Here is a 26433-nt window from a genome sequence, read left to right as displayed (position 1 = left end):
GTCGCGGCCAGCCAATCACCGGCTGCGTTCGGTGGGCACCGCCCCCCGTTGGGGCAAAGGGCAAAGGTGAGCGGGTGGGTCTTAGGAGCCTTTCTGGTCCTCGTCTCGTCTCCTCCCCCCAGGGCGGGGGGCGCGGCTCTGCCCGCTCCAGGGTGGGAGGGTGCTGAGAAGGAAGAAACAACGCGGAGGCCCAGGACACTGATTCTTCTCTTCTGCTGGTGAGGCCACATTTGCAGTCCTGTGTCTGGTTTTGGGCCCTCCGCTACGGAAAGGATGTGGACACATTGGAGAGAGTCTGGGAGAGGGTGACCAAAATGGTTGTGGGGCTGGGGGACAGGACTGATGAGGAGAGGCTGAGGGAACTGGGCTGATTGAGTTTGGAGAAGAGGAGACTGAGGGGGTTTGATAGCAGCCTTCAGCTCCCTGTAGGGGGGTTGCAAAGAGGATCGAGCTGGACTGTTTTCAGTGGGGGCAGATGACAGATCAAGGAGCAATGGGCTCAAGTTGCAACAAGGGAAGTTTAGGTTGGATATTAGGAAGAATTTTCTCACTAGGAGGGTGGTGAAGCACTGGGACAGGTGACCCAGAGAGGTAGTGGAGTCTCCATCCTTGGAGGTTTTTAAGACCTGGCTAAACAAACCTTTTGGTTGGGGCTGGTCCTGCTTTGAGCAGGGGGTTGGACTAGATGTGATCCCCTGAAGTCCCTTCCAGCCCTCACTTTTTATGGTTTTATGACTGATTCCCTTGCTTGTCCTTTCCCATTACTCTCATTATATCTTTCACTAGGTTTCCTTTATTTGTGACGTCGCTCCCTGGAGCTGTCTGTGCTGCAGGCACATAAAGGGACTGTGCTGGTGTCCTTCAGAGTGGCTGTGTCTACCCAACATGCTGACTGCACAGTCACTGCTGCACAGTCATTTAGTACTTATATAAATGAGTCTCCGTTCTCTGGCTCCTACCTGTATGAGCAAGTACTAAATGACTGCACGATAAGTAGAGTGACTACGTGGTTGTGTCACTGAATGGTTTTTCAGTGGCGCTGACTGCAGCAGTGTCTATTATGCAGCAGTGTCGCATGTTATGCTTCCTGCCACGCGACACTACTGCGCAGTTGGCATCTCGTTTCCTAAAATTTGCTGCTATCTCACTGAGGCAAATTTGTCTAAATCCTCTTGCACATCGGCTCACTAAAATGATGATGATAACTACAATATACTGGAAAAAACTCACTCACTCCAGCTATCCAGAACAACTAACGTCAGTTTTGTTTTGACTCATTGCAGCAGAAACTGTCTATGCCTTTCTTGGCTTATAATCTGCTGGGTAGCTGCTAGGGCAGAAACTACAGGTTTTTCCTCATAATCTGGCAGTCCTTGACGTCTTTTCATTCTTGCCATTATTTGTTTCGTGGCCTATCTGCTGGAGTGTACGTTACTGCAGGATTTTGTGTTTAGTTGTTTCTTTGCCTCACCAATAAGGTCTATAGCTTTGCACAGAGGTTTAACTTGTGTTGCTCTCTGTTTCTATCTGCAAAGTCAAATGCATTGCTGCAGTGCCTGTAGGTCAACAGATTAGAGAGAGAGTTAGATCTGGAGGATAGTTTCGTCTAACATACATGTGTTGAAGTATTATACATTACATTTCACACATGAATAAAGTTCATGATAGTGTCCGTTTTTACAGCATGATTTAAAAGAGCCCCTTGCATATTGAGACACCTAGCTATGTTGTTTAATCCTGTTTCTTTTTTAAAATGATGTACTTGAGCATCTGCTTAAATCTGGTTAACGTCAACTGGAAAACATAGCTGGGACCAGATCATGCCTTTCAAAAACTGATTTAGGGAAGCTAATCCATGCTTTTATCACATCTTGGATAGATTATTATAATACCCTTGTAGTAGGGCTACTCTGTAAGTTGATTTGTTGCCTCAAGATTGCAGAGGATGCATTGAGAAATGATTTTCGGATCATTAGAGTTTGAAAATTTAAACGGTGGATGTAGATGGCTAAACTCCATCAAGTCTGAATTTGGCCCCTGGAGGGGTAAGAGGAGTAGAAGGAATGAAATGCATATAGTGTCCTTTAATAACATTAAATGTAAGAATGTTTACATCAATGATTTAGGCTGAGAACCTAAGAGAAACCTGTATGCATTGGTTAATGTTAACATTGCACAGCTTATTATTAAAGCATTACTCTAATGACATTCCACTAATCTGGACACCAATGAGCTGATTTCAGGAGATTTCCCTTTTATCTTTTTTGTGCTTAAATGATGCAGGACTGAGTGGTATTCTGGGTTATACCACTGATGTAAAAATCATGGTTCGTTTCTTTGGAGGCTCATTGAATAATAATCCTTAGGCACACATTGTTGGTGAGACAAAAGGTATATATTTGCAAATAGGGTCAGAGAGAGAAGACAAAAGATCAAAACCCTCTGCCCCCCCCCCCCCCCCCGGGCACAATCATTAGCAGGCTTTTATCCCCTCTCTTCTGGCATGTGTACAGAAGCAGGAACTCTTACAACTCATTTCCGGTTCATACAAACATGCATGTGAATACGTCAGATCATGCATCCCATGTGTATTATAATTAACTACTTAAGTATGCGGGGCGGATAGGCTTAATATGTATTAGGTTATTGCGCTTGCCCAGAAAGCACTCGAGGTTATGAAGGGTTTAACTTCAAGGCTAAGATTGCAATTATTCTTATCTTAGCCTAAGAATGTGGGAGCCATGAAAGAAAGTGTGATTTAGTGTAACAAAGAGATAGTAAATTTGCAGAACAAAGAGAGAGTGATACCTTAGTACAAAGAGCTCTTGGAGTTTTTCCTTCAGTTTCCAACCCCCCCTTCCCTCTCTCATTAAGGAGACAAGGAGGGCTGGCAGCCGTGCTTATTCAGAGGACAACACTATTGATGGGAGCTAACAGCTATTGATAATGCATTTTTAATAATATTTCTAACACCACGTCAAGTGATAGAGACCATCTGGCTTCAGGATAAGGTACGTCCTCACATCTGTGATACAGGTTCAGTGGTGGTCTTTATGCTACAGTTACAGACCAGTTACAGTTACTTATTTTCAGCTGCAGTTAATTTTGTTTATGGTCTTACCTGTAATGTTAATCTCAAAACGTGACTGATATGAGTTGTAACCTTCAATTAACTAAGGGATATTTTAGTTCTACCACCAGAAATTCTCTTAAAATGTTCTCTGAATGTGAGTCATGGAGCTTGTACACCAACTAGTGGAAAAGATCAAAATTGCAGAAGCTGAGGCACTATGGGATCGATCTCTTTCTCCTTCTGAATTTGTGAAGCAGGAGAAAGTCATTTTTTTTTATTTTTAGGCTCATGAACCAATCAAGATAACTTTTTGGTTTATTTAACCTTCATGGCAAGTTTTCCTTGTACCTCTCCTTCAGATGACAGTGGCTGGTTTGAAAGTGCAATATTTTAGGCTGGAGGGAGGTTACCAATGGAGTTCCTCAAGGATCACCCTTCTGAATGGTCTTATATAATATTTTTGCTAGTAACTGTCTCATAAAAATAAGAGCGTGCTAATGATGATGACACAAAGTTATAAGGCAGTGTCACTAGAGTGGAGGATCAGTATATCATGCCAGGAAGAATTTGTTGATCTTGAGGACTGAAGTAATTGAGATGGAATTAAATTTAACAGCCAAGAATACAAGCTCATGCACTCAAAAAATTTCTGCTCTAAACTGTGGGTGTATTTATTGGAAACAAGCGGAGGGAAAGGCTGGAACATGTTAGTCAATCATGGGATGACTGCAGGCTACCAATGTGATGCAACTGTGACTATAAGATGAATTGAGCAAGATATTTCAGGCAGATAGAAAGGTGGATTACTGTTGTAAAGCAGGAGTTTTCAACCTTTTTTTGTTATGGCACCACCGGTGGCTGGCTGAGAAGCAGGGAGTTCTCTGGCAGCTGGCTGATGGGCGTGTGTGTGTGTGTGGGGCAAGGGAGGTCCCCTGGTGGCTGGTCAATGAGCGAGGGAGGGGGTCCCCATACAGCACATGGCAGCAAAACCAGCAGTGCCAGCACCACTGTCACTTACCCCGTGGAGCCTTCCAAAGTACCCCCAGGGATATGGGTACCCCTGGTTGAAAACCCCTGTTGTAAAGGGAGTCGTGGGACCTCATCTGGAATATTGTGTACGGTTTTGGTTACATGTTCAAAAAGGTATTGTCAAACTGACAGAGGTACAGAGAATGTTTAATGTGACAGACACAAGAGAAGGCTGAGGGGGGACCTGGTGACCGTCTATAAACTCACTAGGGGGGACCAGAAGGGTTTGGGAGGCACCTTGTTTCCCCAAGCGCCCCCTGGTATAACAAGGAATAATGGCCACAAGTTGTTGGAAAGTAGGTTTAGATTAAACATCTGTAAGAACTACTTCACAAGCAGGGCGGCTAGGATCTGGACCCAACTTCCAAGGGAAGTGGTGCTGGCTCCTACCCTGGGGGTCTTTAAGAAGAGTCTTGATGCCTACCTGGCTGGAGTCGTTTGAGCCCAGTTTTTCTCCTGCCCAGGCAGGGGATCGGACTTGAAGATCTACAAGGTCCCTTCCGACCCGACTTCTATGATTCTATGATACTCGTGCACAGCTTGTGTAGCCTGTAGAAACAGCGGCTGAGAGGGAGATGTAACTGCTGCCTGTAAATACCAGGTTGTCAAGAAGGTCAAAATTCCATCCCAGGTGGCACATTGGGCAAGTGTGGTTAAGGCAGTGCTGGTTTTGTAGCCAGTGGCATGCAAGAGAATGATGTGGCCAGGATAATCCCATTGCCCTTGACTTCCCGGCTGGAAATACCAGGAACCCAGTTATGGTTGTATTGACTTGGTTTTTTGGCCATTGTGAGATGTTTGAACTGTTCCATCACTACCCCTCTTAAGTATTGCATAGGGAAGAGCTTGCAGCTGCTGCTGCTGCTACAAAAAATTGGAGAAGACCCCTAATCCCTGAAGGAGTCAATCCGAGGAAGGGCCTTCCATAACCATTTGCAGTCAAAAACACTAGCTTCAAGCTGAAGTGTAGGATTGGGTTACCTACATTAACAGGGAAGAGGGATTAATGATTCAGCAAGTTTCTTCCAGCCCTATGTTTCTGTGCATCTTTAGAGTCTGAGAAGTTGTCAAGAAAGGTGTCCTGGCTTCATCCATCAGTCATCACACTGGCACAGCCCCCTTCTTTGGACTTGAGAGAGAGCCTGGCCAGAGCATGGATCATAGACATGGGCTTTTTATAAGTAATTTTGTTACAGTTGGAAGCTGTTTCCTAGGCAAAACAAATGACATCCCTTATGTTTGTAGAATTGTCCTGGGAGAGAGATGCTGTAAGGCATATGCATAAAGATGAGAACTGAAAAATATACAGGGAACATGGTAAGAAAGTCAAAGATGAAAAACACCAGCTAAAGTTGGAGGTCCAGGGAAGGGTGGTGTGCAAGCTTCCTTGTTGCTTTCTACCAGGCTTTATCTAACTCCTACTGAAGTCAATGGAAAAGCTGCTAAAGATAGCACTGGAAGTTGGCTTAGAGCTTTAGCTCGTGAACCCTAAAGATGGCAAAACTAAATTTTAGATCATATATTTCAGGGGTGTCAAACTCATTCCAAGCCCCAGTTGGATCCATACCGCAGGACTTCTTGCAGGTTGGAACTTGTGGCTGTGGTGGTTGCAGTGATGGGAACCTGGGGGCAGTGGTGGGGATCTGGGGATGGCAGTGGGGGTTCAACAGTGGAATGGCCAAGTGGTGCCATGGTAATCAGGGCTGTTGCCCAGTCTTTGCTTACCCTCCTGCCACTGACAAGTAGATCCCAGGGGCAACAAATTCTGCAACAGACCATGCCCCTCTATAGCTATACCCTCAACTTCTGGTAGCCCACTTATAGACCAAAATGCCAGATGGAGTGGCTACATGGGCCAAATCCAGTCTCCAAGTCATGTTTGACACCGCAATTTGTTTCATCTCACTGTCAGAGCTAAATAGTTCTCCTTCAGCTTGGGTGTCAAACACATCTGGCCTCAGACTGGATGAGTCACCCAGGGCTGGTCCACAGGCTGGATCTGGAGCGTGGAGCTGTATCATCTTACCTTGAGGGTATTTGGCAGCAGCATTAATTGCCACAGCTCCTGGAGCTGCAGCAGTTGCAGCTCATTCCATTGCTGGATTTCAGGCCCTGTGGGCATCCCTGAGGGCCAAACAATGTGGCTCTGTTCTCTGGATAGGGCCCACAGGGCTGGAAATCTGGCCCCAGCAGCCATGGCAATTAACACTGCCACTGCTCATCCTACCACCAAATTTCTGCCCCGGAGGAGCTGCGTGGGCTTGGTGGCATGGCTTCAAGAGTCGGACCTGGTCCACAGACTGTCTTTGACTTGCTTGCCCTCCAGTGTGTTTTTTCTTGTATTTTTTCCAATTTGGCTTTTAAATGAGGATTCTGCTACTAACCTGTACCTTAATAGCAAATCTGGCCTTCCTCTGAGTAGCATCTTCCACCCTGAACCACATGTTTTGCTAACTGAAAGCACCAAAGGCATTTTACTGCCTTGAACCTGGAATGTCATTGGTGAAAGTCTAGTGCAGTTCTTTATCCCGTCTAATAGCCACAACGTCACTCCAGTAATACCAAAATAAGGAGGATATTGAAATTCACTGCTTATGATGGAAATGCCACAAGCTAAAGGAAAAAGCAGCCAGACTATACAGAGACATTTTTTTTTTTTAATGAGCCCTGAAGAAGAATGCACTGCATTTCAGAGCCTGAATCTATCTTGATTATACAACTGATCAAATGAAAGATATCACCCACAGAAAAAAATTTAAAGGATGAGCTTAGCTAAGCAGCACGACAAAGTGTTAGAGTAAATTGGATGCTTATCTTGCTGGGATCCTATGACCCCAGCTGACTTCCTGCCCTTTGGGCAGGGGGCTGGACTCGATGATCTCCCGAGGTCCCTTCCACCCTAATGTCTATGAAAATTAGGGCTGGAAGGGACCTCAAGCAATCATCTAGTCCAGCCACGTACTCAAAGCTGTACCATCCCCAGCTAGATCATCCCAGCCAAGGTTTTGTCTGCCAGGTATTAAAACCTCAGAGGATGGAGATTCCACCCCCTCTCTAGGTAACCTGTTCCAGGGCTTTACTACCCTCTTATTATCTAACCTAAACTTCCCTTGCTGCAACTTGAGACCACTGATCCTTGTTCTGTCATCTGCCGCCACTGAAAACAGTCCAGCTCCATCCTCTTTTGAACCCCCTTCACATAGTTGAAGGCGGCTATCAAATCCCCCTCAGTCTTCTCTTCTCTAAAGTAATTAAGACCAGTTCCATCAGTCTTTCTTCAGAAGTCATGGTCCCCAGCCCCCTAACCATTTCCCTTACCCTCTACTGGACTGTCTCCAATTTGTCTATATCCTTTCTGTAGTGGGGGGCCCGAAACTGGACACAGTACTCCAGATGTGGCCTCACCAGTTGAATAGAGGGGAATATTCACTTCCCTGTATCTACTGGCAACACCCCTAATAACGCAGGCTGGTATGCTGTTAGCACAACACATTATGTGCACCTCTCCTAGGAGACAAGGACCATGTGCCCTTGTTGCAAAGAAGGCTGTGTACCCAGAAATGTTACTTTCAAGCCTGGCTCTGGATTTGAGAGCTACCCAGTTGCCACAGCTGTAAATGAGTACCTAGTTATTCAGGCTGGCCAGTCAAAGGTGATTGGATGTGATGCTGATCTCATCACTCCTAGGCGTGTCGTTAGCTGCATAAACTGGCATCCTCTAACCATTCCAGTGCAATGTACTTCTCAGGCTCAGGCTGACCTTTCTTTGACCTCATCTTTTGAATAGGGGGAGAGTCTGAATGACTGAATGCAATGAATTTGGGGATTTTTTTTCTCTGGTTCTGATACCTTCTCCTAAACTGTCTGTTTTCTCTTCACACTCCTTTTGAGATTGCAGTTATTTTCTTAACCCTGCTGGCACCACGTTTTGGTCTCCAGTCCAGCTCATGCTGTGGCAACATATTGCCATAGCCTTGCATGGAGGTCGAAATGGGGCATGGTAGCTAACATAAAGTCATAAGCCATCACTGATGGGAGGCATGACTGGGATACTTGGCCTATAAATCACACAGAGTAGATCCTCTGCTGGTATAATTGTTTTAGCTCCTTTGCAGCCAGTGGAAATATGACAGTTCAAACCAGCTGATGATATAACCTGTAATTCCAGATACACATTGAATCACTTGCCTCATAGCTACACCCATGATATTTGTAAGACAGTGATTGGTTTTGACATCAAGTGGTACTAAAAAGTCTTCATTTGTCAGGTTGGAATACAGTCATAAACGCTTTAACTTTACCTTGAAGGCAAATATTGACTGTTTTGTGTGGACTTTGTGCAGGTGAAAGACCATTATCCCTGAAAATGGAGAACAAAGCAAGCACAGGTCTTCCAAAAGCCACCAGAGAAACCATCCTTAAAAATGAGGTATAAAGGTTTTCTTTTGGAATATTGGTATTTTATTTGTTATATAACATAGCATTTATGTAAGAGTTGTTAGGAAATATGTCCATTGAGAGTGAGAAAACATTAGATTCTGTGGCATGTTAGATGTGTGAAGGCAGTGTGGTCTAAGGAGGTGACATGCAGATGGTGTGGGGTTTTTTGTAAGCTTTTTATGTTTTTCTATGTTAGCAGAATCAGAAGATGTCAAGTCTCATTTTCCCTGGCTATAATGGTTCTGGTTCTGTGGGTATTGTAACATCTACTATGAGCTCTCTTACCCATGCCCCTGAAGCTCTTAAGTTAAGGTATTTTAATAGGGAAATCTTTTCTTTAAAGTATTTGCTGGTCTTTAGAGTAAAATAGCATTTTAAAACAGTTTCAAATAATTTCCCTCTCTGTTGCAAGGCTTTCATTCTTGGTTCTCATGGTGGCATAATTTTATTAGCTTTCTCATCACCAGAGTGTTTTCCAGGGTAGGCAGCCCTGTGAACTAGCAGGGAGGAAAACTGTTAACGTATAAAGCAGGATTTTATTTTTCTGTTGGTGTTTTTTTAAATAAAGCAAAAAGTAGACACTAGCCTTTGAAAATTCCTTTTTGCCCTGCTCCTACTAGTCCCACTTACTTTTTTTAGATAATTCCTCTCCTCCTCCTTTTGGGATTTTCCCCCTCAAGCAGTGTTGGAGGACTGCAAGAAGATCTAGTCTATTCCAGACTTCTCTAGTGCTCCCTGTGGCTTTCACAGACATCTTACACCTGAAAGCATTGTTTGAGGGTTGGCCCTTGGCCTTATAATGAAGCAGTCTGTAGTTTTGTCAAGCTGTAGAGTACAGGTTCCTGCTGTTGCTTGTCTCCCTAGCTGCTTAAAGGATGCTGCAGTAACATTTACTAGAACAAAAACTATTTTTAAAAACTATTTTTGTTGGCACTAGACAGAGAAATGAGAACTAAAAGCTGACTCTAAAATGGAACGCAGCCGGCAGAACACTGCAAAGCACCTTCGACAGGGCCCAGATGAGGGATTTGTCTTCAGCGGCATAAAACTGTCTCTTGGGACACATCTGCCACCCCCCAGAAGCTGTTAAGCTCAATGCCAAGAAGCACCCCTCTCCACTTATGCCAGATCTGCAGTGCCAAACCTGGATGTGAGGCAGTGGAGCCACATCTCACCGCTGCCTTCGAACAGGCCAGAGATGGGGAACTCACCAGCTTTGGCAGGGAGCTTCATTCTTCATTTTCTGGGTTTGACTTGTACAAAAAGCAGCAGCTGATGTGGCACACTTCTCAGCAGGGCTCTCAGGAGTGCCTTGGAAGTGGCATGGACATGCCCTCTGTCAGCTGGTGCAGTCAGATCACATGCCCAACCAGATATGTGACCCCAAGGGCTGCTGTTCCTCCATAGGCAATATGGAGGTGTTGTGGTTCTCCCTCCCTGTGGCAAGTATAGGAACATTACCTGGCTTTGGGATAAATTTGGAAAGGCTTACATTTTTATAATCATTCACAAGAGTGACCTATAACCTTATTAACAGGTCTCTTAGTTGCAGCTTTTGGTCCCTGTTATTACAAGAATGCCTTGTGAAATGTATGTGGTATTGTGCTTTGTTATATTTGTCACCCAGATGGCACCCCTTTCTAGAATCTGAGCCAGGTTGGACTGAAACATTTCTGCCCATCTCACCCTTCCAAAGAGCAGACCCATGTGCCAGATTCCTTGTGCTGTTTAGCAATCACTGAGGTGGCTACTGGGGTAATGATTGCCAGCTGAGCTACCTTCTGCAACTTTGTTTGGCCATGGTGAATATTTCGGGCCTCTTACCCTCTGCAGTGTTTAAAAAGAGTTGCTCAATTCTCATTAACTACAAGCTAATGTGTGTTCCATTGCACCGGTACATTTTCTGACCACATGTTGACCAACTGATTATGCCTCAGGCACACCAGTACCCACTTTGTTCTCAGGTCATACATTTTGTTACATTATTCTTTGAGTGTGTTTGTTTGTTACATTCCTGGGTTATCTTGTTTGTTACCAAATCCAACAAGCACAGAGTTACCAGTTCTTGGCCACTTAATTCTTGTAGGCAGCTTCAGGTCATTTTTTACAATCGCTGTTACGTTCCACGGTGACCTGCAAGGCCTGGTATGGATTGTTTCAGATATTGTCTAAGTTTTAAGAAATGTCAGGTGTTGACCCTTTCTAATATCCTAACTAGGCCTAAGCCTCTGGCTTGGCCAATAGATGCTCATGGCCAGCATGTGACAAAAGTCTGTGTTTGTCCTCAGAAGCTGGTAAGTACTAGAAACATTTACCTTTCTGCTACGTTACTGTGACCACAAACCCATGTAAAAGCCCTTTGAAAGCATCTAGCTCATTCTCCTATTCCTGCAGCATAGAATGTAAAGCAGCCTTCCAAAAATTCATGAACCTAAAATACACTTGACCACCTTTTAACATAAGGATGGAAGAGCTATGGCTATTTTGTTTACTTCTCAAAATAACAGATTTGTCCATTTTTACAGCTGACTTCGAATTCAGGTTAGGACTGAAGTTAGCTTACAGGGACTTAGCTAACAGGGACCTAACAGTTCAGTAACCTCACTTCATAGATTCTAGATTCAGCACCTTCTATGAAGTGAGGTGACTCAGTTACTGAACTGGTAGGTCCCTGTTAGCTAAGTTTCTCTTTGCCCTGTGGTTGCATGTCTCTCCTCTTCTGCTGGCGTCTGTGCCCTTCTTTGCCATGTTTCCTTTCTTTCTCTTTCTCTAGTTTTTTTCTATGTACAGTTATGACTTCTGTGGCTGACCGTTCCTTTCTGTTCCCTGGACTGTACTAGAAGAACTTGGTGTGAAAACCCCACCTGAGTTGTTTTTGGCCTCTGGAGGTCCTTCCTCTTCCTCCTTCACCATAATTCCCTACTTTTTTGAGGTCTTCTCCTCACTGGTTGTGAATCATCTGTTGCAGTCAGTTGTACCTAGTTCCTGATGAGAAGCTCAAGTTATCTTCTGTTCCTATTTCAAGCTGTCTGAAAGAATGGACTCTTCGGCTAGGTACAGTAATGCTAATCTTCCAGCTTTCCACTTGTGCTGATGTTGAAATTGATGTCTTCAGAGGAACAAAGAGATCCCACCCTCCAAAAAATGTCCATAGTGTCATCATTGCAGTTTGTTTAACCAATGACTGTTTATTTTAGGTAATTACAGAAAGGAAGTGGGTAAAGCTTGAAGAGACAACATATGTTGACCGCTTGGGTAAAACCAGGTAAGTTTCTTTCTGTGATACTTTCAGATGCCTGTACTTCCCAAGCTTTTCTGTATGAACCAGCCAAAGACTGGTTGGCACTTCTAAAGCACTTAGAAACCCATTTCTTAGCATCCTGGGCCAAATTCTTCCATCATGGAACTCTTTACAAATTAGATGTTGCCAATGAAAAACTAGAACTACGAGGGGGGTCAAGCTTTAGAACAGTCTACATAGAGCAGTCCTGGGATCTCCATGCCTAGATTTTTCAAGAGCGGTTTAGACAGATACTTGGCTGGGATGGTTTATTAAGGGATGGCCTTCCCTTGAGCAGGGAGCTGGATGAGGTCACTCTCAGCCTTTCTTTCCTCTGTTCCCGTTTTCCTGCCTTTTTGATGTATATCGTAGCCTATAAGGTAAAGTGTGGCTTCTAAATGCTTTCAGTGCCGTTCTTGTGCTTCTCTTGCTGTTGCAGCCATTTGCAAAAATCTCCTGCAAAACTGAGGCTGCAAAGTTTAAGGATGCAAAAAGATTACTTATAAGAGGTCCCTTTTGGCTTCCCTGCTTATTCATGAAGGGCTTCTTTTCTGTTGATGGCAATGTGCCTGATCCTCTGCAGGATCTTGCATACTGTTAGCATGTTCCTGCTTGGCAGAGGGGTGCCCTTGCCTTCTCTATGCCTCCCATGGATTCTTAGGCCTATCCTGTTCTTTCTGTGTCAGATAAAGCTCTCCATTTTTAGTCCAGCTATGCCTCCTGGGAATGCCAGTGCTACCTTATCTTCCCTCTTTCTAGTACATTGGCAACCTTACTGATTGCTTTGAGTCTCCCTCTTCACCAACAAAGCTTTGTTGGTGAAGAGTAGCCTTTAGAAATGTCAGCAACTGAGGCCTTTATGGAAAGTTTATGTTTTTACATTTGTTCTGTCCCTTGCTTTTCAGTTATGAGAGGCCTTGGCCATTTTTGGATTCAAGCTGCTAACTGACATGAGCAACTGACCTAAAAGGTCAGATCTGGTTGTCATATAACCATTGTAATGCATGAGTCAGAAAGAAAGCATGCTTGTATTGATTGTTTTTCCCCAGAAGAATTAACTGACCTGTACAATTGGCACTCTTTTAACATGTTGATTGCACTTCATTAGTGTCACCATTTTAAATGCACTGGTTTGCTGCTTGACTACACTCATGTGTCTGCTTCCCCATCTGTTAAATGGTCATAATGACACCTTCCCTTGTTTTTTAAAAAAAAAAAAAAAAGCAGTACAGAAGAACTGTTGGTGATTGTCTGAAGGAATTGGTAAAAATCTGTTGCCTGGCCAGACTGTGCCTCCCTAATCAAAAGCAGAACAGTTGTGCTGGAGACCTTGCAGATGCTTTAAAGTAGTGGGAGCCAACCTTTTTTGGCAGGCGTGTCACAAATTAGTCCTGCACTCTCTTCCCCCAGTGCCACTCTGATCCCCTTCCCCTGCCCAGTCTGCTGCTCTGTTTCTGCTTCCTGTCTTATCTTCAGAGAAGATGGGCAGCACAGTGGCAGTCTACCATGTGCCATGCACAGAAGCCTGCTCATTCCACTTCTGATGTGTGCCATAGGTTGGCCACCCCTGCTTCAAAGTGATCATTTAATGCAAGTGTACTCTTGTGCTGTTTTCACTGTACGTTGGCATGTTTGCCTTTGACTGGCAGCAGTGAAGCTGAATGGGGAGCGCATACATTCTGTATATATTCCATGTATTTTTACAGTTAACACATCCCCTCTTCTTTTTCTCTGTATTTAACAGAATTTGGGAATGCATAAAGCGAACCACCAGGAAAGAGGGCATGCCCGCTGATGGTATGATACCAGATGCCTTTGTTTCCACACTTAGCTTTCCTTGTGTATGAAAGTTTTCTAAGTTTTTTCCATAAAGCAGCTGCAGCTCCCACAATAAGAGGGTGCAGATTTATGTAAGCACCTGTTCAAAAATTAATCGCAGCATGAATAGTATAAATCAGGGGTGCCAAAAATTATGTTTATGGATGGTATCTTAGTGGGTGGGACATCACACTGGGGTCTGCTTAACAAAATAAATCTGTAGTGCAGTACTTTTATTTTCCACCAATATAATGTGTACTGTGCCTTCCATAGACAACAAGGAGAATCACTGAGCTGAAACACTGCTAAGTGTGTCCTAGTAACCAAAGCCTTGTAGATCTGCTGGCTCTGCTGACCATTAAATATCCATTTAACACCATTACAGTATCCCTTTACAGGCTTCATACCAATGCTTCAAAGATTGCAAGTGGTCTACGGGCTGCTTTGGGAACCCCGGTTATCAATCTTAAATATACTAGTGCTGGAGGTCATGTACCAGAGTGTTTGACTAAAACAGCATAGTGCTTTACCACCTGTGCCCTGGAAAGAACAGAATCCTTCCATAGCTCAACTGGAAGGAGGTAGAGAGTGTTGCCACCCAGTATAGCCTGTAGCCAGAGCTGGGGGAATAAGACACATGCCTGAGAGGTGAAGAATATGTTTGAATCTCTGGTAAAGGGGGATTAAATCCAGGCTTCCCACATTCTGAGCAAGAATACTAACCTCTAGGCTGTTGCATAAAAGCACCACTTTCTCGTCTCCTAACCCTTGTCTTAAAGATGGGGAAATTTGCTTGGTGTTTTGAAGAAAAGATGCAGCCAAGGCATAGGATTTTGGCTGGGGTGTGCTAATGCCCCTATGGGGACTTAAATCCAGAGGTTCCTGGCTAGAGGGTCTTGCCCCTCTGCTCAGGGTCAGATCAATAGCCATGTTTAGGGTCAAGAAGGAAGGATCAATTGGGTTAGGTAATGGATTTGTATAGTTTTGATAAGGATGATCCTGCCTCAGGCAGGGGGTGGGAGTAGATGACCTCTGGAGATTCCTGTCCCACTACTTCTCTAGGATTCACTGCAGGTGCCACATTCAGGAGATTCCAAGTGAAGGGAGGAACTTCCCTCTAGTCCTGAGAGAGACAGTTTAACACACACCACTGTCCTCAGCAGTTCTGTGCTGGCTAGCTCCAGGCAACTCTTTACCCCTGGAATCTACTGAGGTGTCTGACTCTAGGCAGCTCAGTACCATCTTCAGTTGGGGGAGGGAGGGAGTCTGGGCACTGCAGTCCTCAGGGCCTGACCCACTCAAAAGCTGTTTTTCCATCACTGTTTTCTTTCTGCCGGCAGGTGTTGCAGTTATAGCTGTATTGCAGAGAACTCTCCACTATGACTGCATCGTGTTAGTGAAACAATTTAGGCCTCCAATGGGAGGCTATTGCTTGGAGTTCCCTGCAGGTAGGCAACTGAACTGTTAGGATGAAATGCACAAAACTATGATATGTAGTTTAGCTTGTCCACTTGCTTAAGGTTGCTACTATTAATGTGCTAGGTCCTTAACTTAGAGGCTGGTGGTGCTTCCTATGTTAGAATCTCCTATACGGGGAAGTAGGCATATTGGGAAATCCAGAATGCAAAGTGAGAACTTTGTAGACTCCTTCCAACTCCTTGTTGTTGCCTGTTCCTTCCCTTTTTGCCCTCTGAAAAAGCAGACACCTTTGAGCTTGATATGAATGTCCTGTCCTTGAGGGATCTCTCTGCCTTGCAGGGTAGCTGCAAACTCCAGTCTATCAAGCCCAGAAAGTCGGGAGTCCTGTGTTCTTGTCCTGCATCTAATATAGGGCTGCCTGTGATCTTTTTCCCCCTCCTAGTTGCTCAGTTTCTTCATCTGTAAAAAAACAAAAAAAAACAAAAACAAAACAAACAAACAAAAAAACCCCACTGTCTTTTCCTCTGTAAAGCTCACTTAGCTCTAAGGATGGTCACTATTGTGTGAGAGAAGAGTTATAATTCTTACGTTTTGTTCATGAATTATTTACAGGCCTTATTGATGAAAATGAAAGTCCAGAAAGTGCTGCCCTGCGGGAGTTGGAGGAGGAAACAGGATTCAAAGGGGAGGTCACTGAATGTTCTCCAGGTCTGTAGGCTTTGACTGACTGACTCAGCAGTAACCCTAGCCCTCTTCATGGGCACGGAACCCAGTAGCTGCAATGGATCTATAGAGGTGGCCTGCATATCTACAGCACCACTGGGAAATTTGGACTGAGATGTAGTCCTTAAGGCTGTGACTGTAGATCCACTGGCTCAAACCTCTATGCGTTGGGATGTAGGGAAGGACTTTTCTTTTAAGAACCCTTGCATGAAACCCACCTACTCAGGTTCTGACGTGGCGCTTGGCACACACAGTTTGATAGGTTTGTTTTGGAATCTGACCAGACTTTGGCATATGTTCATTAAAAGGTCAGAGCATCTGGGCTGAAGTTGAATTTTTCCCACAAAACCATCCAGTGAATGAAGAACAGCTGCATAATGCAGCTTCTGACAATGGGATCACCCTTGCCCCAGCTGGGCAATGGTAGCTGAACCCAGGTTTTTGACAAATGATTTGTAACAAAAAGGAAGAAGGTGTTAATATAAAATGCATCTAGCCATCCTTGATAGCCTGCCTCTGTTTTTGGATTTTCCATACTTCCTTTGGCAGACGAGCTTGGAATCCACAATTGAAAAAAAGGGTGAATTGCTCAGGAAAATTTGGGGATGGATTTTTGGATCCTGTTTTTGAGCCTACACCCATGTTAAGGTCATCCTGTGCTTTCAGTGAATAGTGCAAAATTTATACAGAGTTGAAAAGTGTGCATGTAGCTGATGGCAGATTGGGCTGTCCGCATTTCTTTGCAGAGAGCCTTTGGGGGGGAGACTCAAGCTAGTATTTGTCATGGAAGTAGAAGCAATAAAACAAATTCACGTACTGATAATATTCGGCAAGTGAATCAGACTCCTGATTTGAAAAGGGCCTGTGTAAAATGAGAACGCACAGTTGTGGGAAGAATTGCGTGTCGGAACAATATGTAGGAATCTTTTCTCTTGGCTTTGTGATACTGGTTGATGAAATGGAATGAGGTGATGTCCTGATAAGTAAGTTCTCTTATTAGAACACACAGAGCAGGGTGAAAACCTGTGTCGAAATGTCCTGGAGTCTGGGCTCTTGTTTATCAAAATGAATGTGTAATTTGGCTTTCTAGTTCTTTGTTTGGACCCGGGTTTGACAAACTGCACAACGTACCTTGTGAATGTGGCCATCAATGGAGATGACCCTCAGAATACAAGGCCCAAGCAAAAGCCTGGTGAGTCTTGCTTCATGTACAGTACTTCACTGCTGTCTCATTAGATGCCAACATCCCCTAAATATGCTATGAAAGTCTTGAATAGTTAACGGTACAGGATTCTAATTAACTATGTCATTGAAATCTGTTGAATCTCCACATGACTTCAGAATTAGCTCCTTAAAGGCTGCCCTAGGACATGGTAGAGTTAGTGGAAGCTCTCTCACTGACCAGTCGAAGGTGCATCAGGCACTAAAGGCTAGATCTGCAGTGGGGACTTGGGCATCACTGTGCTCAGTGTTGCAGTGTCTGATTTCTACGTGTTCAACCTCCTAGTGCATTTCACAGCATCGATAGGAAGTGTCTAGGCTCCCTGTGCCATTCACAGAGAAAGTTGCACACAACAGGATTCATGAAGGCCAGCACAGGCTGCGTTGCTTAAGTCGGCCAATAGGAAACACTGCAGGGAGGGATATGTCTGAAATGCTATCCCTTTCTACAATTTAGTTGTCTTAGCCTGAGATGCAGGGAAGCACCTTCTGCTCACCACAGTTCACAGCCCTAGAGCTTTTCCTGGAACGAGGAATGGAAGCCTTTTCTTCAGACCATGGTGTATTGCCCTGCTTTTCTTTAGTGACTGGATAGGAGCAGGCACTTAAGATCTGGGAGGCTCATGCTTAGTTCTTTCCTCTCTCTTGGGTAAGATCTTAGGAAAGAAGGGTGGGAAGGGACCTCCTCTGGCTGAGGGGATTTGAATTCTCATCTCTTGCCACCCCAGAACATATCCTAATCACGAGACGATTACCATGGGTAATCGTATTGCATGGGAGTATTGGGGTAATTGTATTGCATGGTAAGAATATTGCATGGGAAAGAGAGAGACATTTATAAGCCCTCCTGCTAAAGCTTCACTTTGCATGGAAAACACAAATATTCACTGAACCAGGAAGAAAGCACAGGTGATCTCTGTAAACTAGTGTAGGCTGCTATGGGCAGAGTCTGGGCAGGTCATCACAGGGTATGTTTGGTCAAACTAGTTGAACTGATCACTTCTACTTTTGCTGCTGGCTATGACCAACAATCCACTATTCAGGGCCCTTGCCTCTCCTGCAGGCCCTTGCCTCTCCTGCAGGCCCTTGCCTCTCCTGCAGCCATTATTAGTGGATAATACCTGGAGGACACCCCAGGCTTGTTAGTTGTAAAACAACCAAAGCAAGTTAAACAAATAAGTTAGCACTTAGCTGTCATTCGGTGGTTCTTCCAGGCTTCACCCACTGGCTGCCTCTCATCTTTCGGAGGTATTGCAGAGCCCCGCAGCCTTGTGCAACAAAGCAAATGAGCAAACGAACAGAGAAGAGCCCTGCTCCAGGCTCTCCAGGTGGCTGCTTAACCCCTGGCGGCTCCAGGCAGCCTGCTCCCTTGAGGCTGCTTGGAGTATCTTTTATCCTTCCCACTCTGGGCTCACATGGATAATCATCTCTCACTCCCCACACCTGTCAACTCCCTTGCTGCAGGGCTCACTACGTCCCTGGACTTAGTTCCCCAGCCTCCAGTGAGTTCTCCCAGGTCTGAGGTGGGTGCGCCAAGGTGTCTGTGGGGTGTGGGGTTGTTCAGACTCCCCTGACCCTCTAGTAACACGGCAGGGCCCTGTTACAACCAGTAGTTAGGGCAATCCCTTGGAAAAGAGGAGACTGGACTTCCAGCTCCTCTTTCACTGAGTTACTGTGTTAATACTGTTTTCTTCTTTTACTTGCAGAGGAGGGAGGTATGTTGCTCATTTAACTTTGCAGCAGCTCGGAGTGCAGCTAAGTATGCTTCTGACATTCCATTAAATTTGCAATGTGAGCGTTATTTGTAAACTCTTGTCTCTGTGGCTAATAGCAGTTTCTGGGCATCACCATCTACACAGTGACACTGTATGAGCTCATTTGACTTCAATGGGCTTTGGGATAGGCTTGATATTTTGAAACAGCTGTTGTCCTAGGTTTAAGGGCATATCTATATCTATATCCTTAAACCTATATATTATTAACCTAATATTCAAGCCAGTTTTTATATTGGTTTGAAATATAAATATATATGAGAGAAGGAGAGGAAGAATTCAACTGATGTCATAGTGTCCATGATACCTCAAAAGCCAATAGCTCAGCTAGTGTGAATCACTGTAGCTCCACTAACATCTGTAGATCTGGCCCCTAGCCTGAAATTTGGGGGATTAACCCACAAACAGTTATAAGAAATAAACAGGCCTTCCTTAAACATGCTGACCAAAGCTGCTTGAAAGCAACAAGGAATAAACTCTCATTTCTCTTATGGGTTGCATTATACCTTCTCTGTCCTTGGAGTCAAAGGCACATCAGGATCCATTACTATACCAGCCATCCAGACCTAGGCCTATCGGTCCTTTTAGCAGTGGAGTATTTGACCATGTTGCAGGGGGAAAATAGTCTTTGCCCTACTCCGCTATCAGCTCTTACACTTGCCACCATTCACCTATTTGGTTGTGTGGCTGTTGCAGTTTCCTCTCAAAACTAATTTCTGACTTTCCTCTGATTTTCACCTGTCTTTAAATCACATTGGCAAGTCTAGGTGCTTGGATTATTACTATATTAAGTTTCTTGGGGAAGATTAATTTGAATATGGCTTCTTGTCTGTATCCTATTTTAGTTCAAAAACCTAAGAATGATACTTCTCTTTAGATCAAATTTTGCTGTTTTTGACAGAAAAAAGTACTGTATTAGTAATATGATTTGGTTTTTCTTCCTCCTTAGAATTTGTGGAAGTGGTCTCACTACCAAAAAATGATCTACTGCAAAGAATTGAGGGTAAGAGCTCCTATTTTGTGGCACTTTAAGCAAATTAATAAAACATATTGAACATGCCTTAGTTACTCTTTTCACATAGTGTAAGTCAACTGATATCTGCGTTTGCTGTACTTCAGTTACTACAGGGATCTTTCAGACTTCCTGTCTTCTAAACCCAACATCTGCTTGCTTGGTTTCGTAAGGATTTGGAGTAACCGTGCATTATTAGCCTTCTATACCTGGTGTCAAATTTTCTGTAAGGGAATGGATAACATTTATCTGATTGAATCAGGAATGTTTAAGCTTTCATGAGCAAGAGCTCAGTGCTAGCACTGAACGAAGCAAGCTCTCACATATCCGATTCAGTCTATGGGATACTTTCTGTCTAACTTCAAACTAACATGACTACCTCTTTATAGTCTGTCTAGCTTCAGTCCAGTGGGAGTAGCTTTTAATGCAGGATCACTTTGGATATCTTTAAACTGAGCAGCTTCCTATCGCAGAGCAGCTACTTAGTTCTGTATTTTTGGACTTATTCTTAATATTCAAGCCAGTTTTTATATTGGTTTGAAGCATAAAGGGTAAATTTTAATATGTTGCTGCTAAAGTTACAGATAACCATGCATTTTAGGATCCAACTCCCTATAACTTAAAAAGGGTATCATTATAGTAGAAATATGACAGCTTCCTTGATAGACTTACCTTCCATTTTGTTTTGAATTTATGAGGCTGAAGTATCTATCTTCTTACTTACCATCTTTTTGCAAATTTGTGAGGCTTCTGTACTACTTATGAATGGATTGACCTTATATCTTTCACTGTTTGCTTTATGTGTATTTCTGACATTCTTACTTTTTTGCAGAGCTAAACGCAGAAGAGAACATTGTAGTGGATGCCAGACTTTATAGCTATGCCTTGGCACTGAAACATGCAACAGAAAAGCCTTTAGAAGTGCCTTTTATGAAGTTCTAATGCTGTGTGGTACAAGATCTTGAAAACTTGGATGTGATTCAAGTGATCATGGTAGATATAGAAGCAGTACTTCATACTAGAAAAGTTCTGTAGATCTATATACAGACATATAAACAACTATATTTCAGGCAGTAATTTCTACAAATACTTTGACCTAGAGTTAGACGATAAAGAAGTCAGTTGTTACATAATACATGAACTCTGGTCAATGGAATCTTGTTGTTTTTAGAATTAAAAAAAAAAAATCATGTCCCTTAAGTTGTCTGAATAGATCATTTTTTCTTGCTCCTTTCAGCAGTACGTTTAAAACACTTTCTATCCCAATATACTTCACAAAAGTATGCTGAAACGGTACACAGACATAATCTCATCACAGAAATATGGCCACTTCTGTGGTAGAACAGTACAGCAGACATCCTACTTAAAGGTTGTGTATTGAATTCAAGTAGACGGAATGCAGGCAACCCTGTAAAGCAACATTTTGAAAGGAGACGGATGTATAAAAAGTGCCAGAGATCAAGTCTTTTATTTTACATCCTTGACAAAGATGTCAAAGCTATTAATGGTTTGACTGTCCAGCATGGCATGTGATGGTCACCCCCTTCTAAAGTGTCATCAGCCTGTTAAAGGGGCTAAGTTTGACACCCAGAAAATCATAGTTAGCTTTGAAAATCCAATCTATGTCAAATCAAGGCCTTGATCTCTTCTCATTCTGAGATCAGAGTGGATTTTTCACACTACTAATGCTTTTGGTTTGGCCTCACAGAGTCATAGGTTGGTATATGTGAAGGGTGGGCAAAAGGGCAGATCTGGCCATGTTGCTGTGGCCAGTTTCCATGGAGACCCCAGCAGCAGTGGGGCCAGGGTTTCCATGGTGACCAGCCCCAGCAGAGCTGGCAGGGCACAGCTGAGCAGAGGGCCAGGATCTAGAGGTGGTGATGGCATGGTCTGGAGCCAGAGCCAACAGAACTGTTGCCTACACACCCCAGACAGGGGCATGCAGGCAGCGGATCATGGCTCTGCCCTGGATCTGGACCACACTGTTACCACTGCAAGATCCCAGCCCTGGAGTAGCCCCCCCACCCCCGCCCAGCTGAGCACTGTCAGAGGCTGGTCTCCTTGGAACCCCTGGTCCCAAGCTGTCATGGCCCCTGGTGCTGAGGTCTCCATGGAAACTGGCCACAGCAATGCAGGCAGGGGCTGCTGGGAAGCAAAGTCTGCTGCGGACCCAATCCAGCCCATGGGCCAAACTTTACCCGCAACTGGCGTTACCTTCTCAAAGCAAACCTGCCAAAGAGCATGATATGGCTGCAGGTTACAGTGATAAGAAATAGTGGTCTAGGATCAGAATTCAATAGCTTTGAATATTCCTCATCTACTAGATGCAGATTCTTTCTTAGCTAATTTCTGGGGCCTTGAACATAATTGACTCACCAGGCACAGTGCTGTCCTCTGTTTTCATAGGGCTTAGAAAATTAAAATGATGGCATTTATTGTACTTCCACTGAGGTGAAATAGCAACGTGGAAGAAATCAAACTTCGCATTGTGGTTGAATCAGAACTGACAGAGCCAGCTTTTCGTTATTTAGGGCTATACTGTGATCACAGGGAGGATTTCCTACAGCAAGGGGAATCACCCACGTGTCTGTTTCAAACGAATCCTCCTCCTCTCTAAGTTTTTAAGCATTTTTATACTTAAGACAGATAAAAAGAAAAAAAATACGACCTTGGAGAAACTAAAACAAGTTTACTTAATTGGACATCTGTCCACAGGGTAATAAGACATGCAGGATTTCTTATCTCAAAACATGCAACAGAAATGAGCAGTATCAGCACTTCAGATCTCTGTCTGTTTTTCTAGTCAAGTAGGCCAGAAGCCCAACAAATTTACTCCTACAGCAACATGAAGCAATCTAACAAATATATCAGTGGAACATAGTAGGTAGCAGATAAAGGCACAAGTCGTTTCCATCATGGAATGATGTAATTTTTTCAATAAGACTCATAAAAATAAAGGAATTTAGGAAGCTGAAGTCAGGTATGCAATGATGGCATCATTTTGCACATAAAAACCTAAAACAGAATTCAAGCCTTCAGAGGGAAGAAAAAAAAAAAGGTGTATTCATTCTTTTCAGCTATTGTCTAACAGCTTCCTGTGGTTTAGGGAAAAGCCCAATTTTAGATCAAAGACATGCTGAACTTTCGGGTGACTTCAGCTGTAACTGATGTTGGTCCATACAGCTATGGAATTTATTCACTTTAAAAAGGATGAACTAAAAGAAAGGTGGATAGATTAGTATTTTTCATTTTTAAAAAGGTAAATACATTAAAAGCAGCTAGGCAGGGAAGTTAGACTGAAGAGCTCAAGGACCTGTATGTTTTGGGGTCTTGACACTTCTTTGTGCCAGAAGTGCAAAAAAAAGTTAACTAAAGTTTACTTCCCAAACAAGAGGAATGTTATAAAGAATCTAGGCCCAGTGCTTAGAAAAGGGTAGTGGGAATAAGCAGGCAGTTTACAAGGAATGTAAGAAATTCTGATCACCAAGAAGTGTAAGACATAAAGAAAATAGGGCCACTATACAGTGAGGATGGAGTAAAGAATTGAGGTATGGTCCAAAAAAGCCAAATGACCGCTTTGCCTTAGGTTTTTCTTTTTTTTTTTTTTTTTTAAATAGGGATGTTAAACATGGGAGAAAAGCAAGATAACTAACAGGAAGGAGCATATTCGCATGAAAGGTACCACCTCCGATGTAGAAATAGGGGGCTCAAATGTGCTCAAGCCTGGAGTGCAAAGTAATCTTTATCCCAGAATACTAAAAAGAACCAGCACATGAAATTACAAGTCCAAAGCACTTTATTCAGTCAATTAATAGGAGTACCATTTGACTGAAGCAAAAAAACCCAAACAAACAAACAAGACACTATACCTATGTATTTAAAAAAAAATTAAAAATGGGAACCAAGTTTTCCAGGCAACTTCATACAAATTAGTCTGATCTTAGCAGTATGCAGGATTATTTTAGTCTTCAGAAATAAAAAGATAAAATTCTTCTGGGGGTGTGCTAATAAAGATTTTCTTGTCCAGTACCAATAGCCAATTAGTCACCAAGCATATCCATCAATATTGATCCAGTAACCGATTTACAGAAATGCAGCCAGGCAGTGTGGAGAACAGTGCCCTGGAGGTAAACCTGCGGAGGGGAAGGGGTGTGTGGGGGCAGATCAAGGCCCCCAGAGTGAGGGAGAGGGGCAGGGGCTGAGGGCACTGCCCAACCAGGGTGATGAATAGGACCCTGTGGCTGGGGTGGGGAACAGGATGGAGCCACAGGCAGCTCATCCAGGGGATCAGTGGCCTGGTGCTTCAAATGGCATAGGGAGTACTTGAAGGTAAAGGTTGTCAAATCAGCTTTATTTCAAATTCCACCGCAACCATTTTTAAGCATGTGGACACTTACCTGGAGCAGTGTGGGGCGAGGGCAGGTGCAGGCTCCTTGCTGCGAGCTTGGGGCTCTCTGCCATGGGCTGCTCATCTGGGGCGTGTGGTGGGGGGTAAGGTGGGCGGCTCTCTGTCATTGCATGCATCCCTTGGGTGGATGTGGGCTGCTCGCTGCAAGCTCAGGGCTCTTTGCCCTGGGAGCCACACACTGGCTGCATGTTCCCTGTTCACCCAGCAGCAAGAGGCACAATTCACCACCACTGCCAGGTGGACGGGACACGTGGCCAGCGTGTGGCTCCTGGGGCAAAGGCAGCAGGGCAAAGAGCCCTGAGCCTGCAGCGAGCAGCTCACATCCACCCAAGGAATACATGCAGTGATGGAGAGCTGCCCACCCTACCCCACCACACCCCCTGGATGAGCAGCCCATGGCTCTGTCCTGCTCCCCACCCCAGCCCTGGGTCTCACTTACTGTCCTGGATGGGCAGCATCCCCAGCCCGTCCCACTACCTCCCTCACCACTGGGGGCCTCCATCTGCAATCCCCATTGCCCCTCCACACTCACCTGCAGGGCACTGCTCTCCCTACCATCCAGCTGCACTCCTGGCCACATGGCGTGCTGCAGCTGTGCACATGCATGCAGCATCTGGGGCCCTGGCCAGAAGCAACATTTATACTTATCAGTACATTACCAGCCATACCAGCCAAAAAAAGCTGATGGCCAATAATGTTAATTCTCCTTTTATCCTTTAATGACATTTGCACAAAATAGGTATGCTGCTGATGACAAAGCTGGAAGGCCTTATCCAAATGGCAGAGGATAAGAATAAAATGGGGAAAATTACTGGACAATCTTGAGAAATGTAGTAGAAAGGAGATGAAATTCAACAGCACAAAAGATTCAAAGCCCTGTATTTGGAAATAACAATGGTAAAAATTCTCATCGCTGTTAACTGGGGACTCAGCAACTGAAAGCAAAGAGAAAGGGAGAATAAGGACTTTGACTGTGTTAATCTGTGGGGGCTCAATCCCTCCAGGACAGATCCTACACACTGGTTGGACTGCAGGTGTGAGCTGGCTCAACTCCACATGCTGGATCTGGCTGCAGTGACCACATGACAGCACAATTTGGCTTGTGGGGTCATGTCATCTGAACTGTGGGGCTCCACCTGGGTTTGAAAATTTGGTGGCAGGAGACCAGTAGCAGTATTAATTGCTGGTGCATTGGGAGTAATTAATGCTGTTACTACTCCCTGGCTACCAGATGTGACCATGAGACAGCTCCACAGGCCAGGGGTTGAGCACCACTGTATTAGTTCATCACAGGATGACTCTGAGCTATCAGTGTGATCTAGCTGAAAAAGGAAAGGTGATACTATGAACCATCATACAAGGAATTCCCAGAAGAGGAACAAAGCACGAATGCTATTGCAGCCAGGCGCTAGTAAGACCTCATCTAGAGCATGGTAAAATTCTGGTCACCCATGTTGAAGGAAGATTAAACTGAAACAAATAGATAACCTCAGTCAGGATGGTGATCAGAGGAACAGAGAAGCTATCGTAACAGACCAGGGCCAAGAGGAAGATGATTACACCTCAATACCTATATATAAAGCAGGCACAAGAGAGAGATAAGAATGGTTTAAGCCAAGTGACAAAGCCGCCACAAGAACAGATGGATATAATCTGGCCGTGAATAAGCTTGGACTGGAAATGAGAAGATTTCTAACTAGTTGAGAAACTAGAACAGCCTGCCAGTAGGGTAATGATTGAAGATCCACACATCTACACTATTTAGTTGAATTTAAGATTTAAGTTTGCCACCCCCACTCAGCAAGGGTGGGGGGGGAGAGGGGAGACAGGTGCAGGATGCGGCTTTGATTCTGGCCCCAAGCCCAGGTAAGGATCAGTCCAACCTACAGCATCTGCTGCCCTGCCCCACCAGCCCTCCCCTCCTCCCACCTCAGCAGCCTCTTCCCCTCCTTGCCCCCAGCTCCAGCTCTTTTCTCTCCCAGGGCACAGAGCACATGGAGGCCCTGCCCAGCCGATCAGCAGCAGCACAACTCTGGCCACAGGATGCTGCCGTGTGGCTGAGAGGGAATGGAGCTGGAGCACAACACGGCAGCAGGTGGGGTGGGAAGGGAGCAGAGGCTGCAGAGTGGAGGTGCCAGTTGGGGCAGGCAGGCTGCAGGGGGAAGAAAGGCGTGGGGAAAAGGACAAGGAGGCCACCTGCTCCTTGCCACTGCTTTGAGGAAGGGGACACAATTTCAG

The 26433-nt window shown here is 44.5% G+C and overlaps 1 protein-coding gene across 3 annotated transcripts; it reads left to right on the top strand.

Moving 5' to 3' along the window:
* Window positions 1–68: 68 nt before the first annotated feature.
* On the top strand, window positions 69–20987 carry NUDT5 (nudix hydrolase 5). 3 transcript variants are annotated; one of them, XM_090041793.1, is made up of 11 exons: window positions 72–218; window positions 2875–3011; window positions 8446–8531; window positions 11740–11807; window positions 13567–13619; window positions 14981–15088; window positions 15672–15767; window positions 16873–16974; window positions 18710–18718; window positions 19725–19778; window positions 20620–20987. In XM_090041793.1, exons 3-11 carry the CDS (start codon window positions 8469–8471, stop codon window positions 20727–20729), a joined length of 663 nt encoding a protein of 220 aa, XP_089897919.1. In that variant the 5' UTR covers window positions 72–218; window positions 2875–3011; window positions 8446–8468; the 3' UTR covers window positions 20730–20987. The 3 variants fall into 3 exon arrangements, with proteins under 3 accessions (XP_089897917.1, XP_089897919.1, XP_089897918.1); XM_090041791.1 differs by lacking the exons at window positions 18710–18718; window positions 19725–19778; window positions 20620–20987 and adding an exon at window positions 18218–18441 and having other exon boundaries at window positions 69–218; XM_090041792.1 differs by lacking the exons at window positions 2875–3011; window positions 18710–18718; window positions 19725–19778; window positions 20620–20987 and adding an exon at window positions 18218–18441 and having other exon boundaries at window positions 81–218.
* The last annotated feature ends 5446 nt before the right edge of the window (window positions 20988–26433 follow it).

Source organism: Crocodylus siamensis, chromosome 4 (assembly GCF_052110815.1).
Source record: "Crocodylus siamensis isolate JL-2025a chromosome 4, ASM5211081v1, whole genome shotgun sequence".
In the NCBI taxonomy this organism is placed as follows: domain Eukaryota; kingdom Metazoa; phylum Chordata; order Crocodylia; family Crocodylidae; genus Crocodylus; species Crocodylus siamensis.
The sequence above is the reverse complement of the archived record's forward strand: the minus strand, read 5'-3'. Positions and strand labels throughout refer to the sequence as shown.

Excerpts from the sequence above, each read along its gene's own strand:
- NUDT5 (XM_090041791.1), top strand. The coding sequence starts at position 8,469 with ATGGAGAACAAAGCAAGCACAGGTCTTCCAAAAGCCACCAGAGAAACC. Across the intron at positions 11,808-13,566 it reads GACCGCTTGGGTAAAACCAG|AATTTGGGAATGCATAAAGC; the intron begins GTAAGTTTCTTT and ends TGTATTTAACAG. Across the intron at positions 15,089-15,671 it reads TTGCTTGGAGTTCCCTGCAG|GCCTTATTGATGAAAATGAA; the intron begins GTAGGCAACTGA and ends AATTATTTACAG.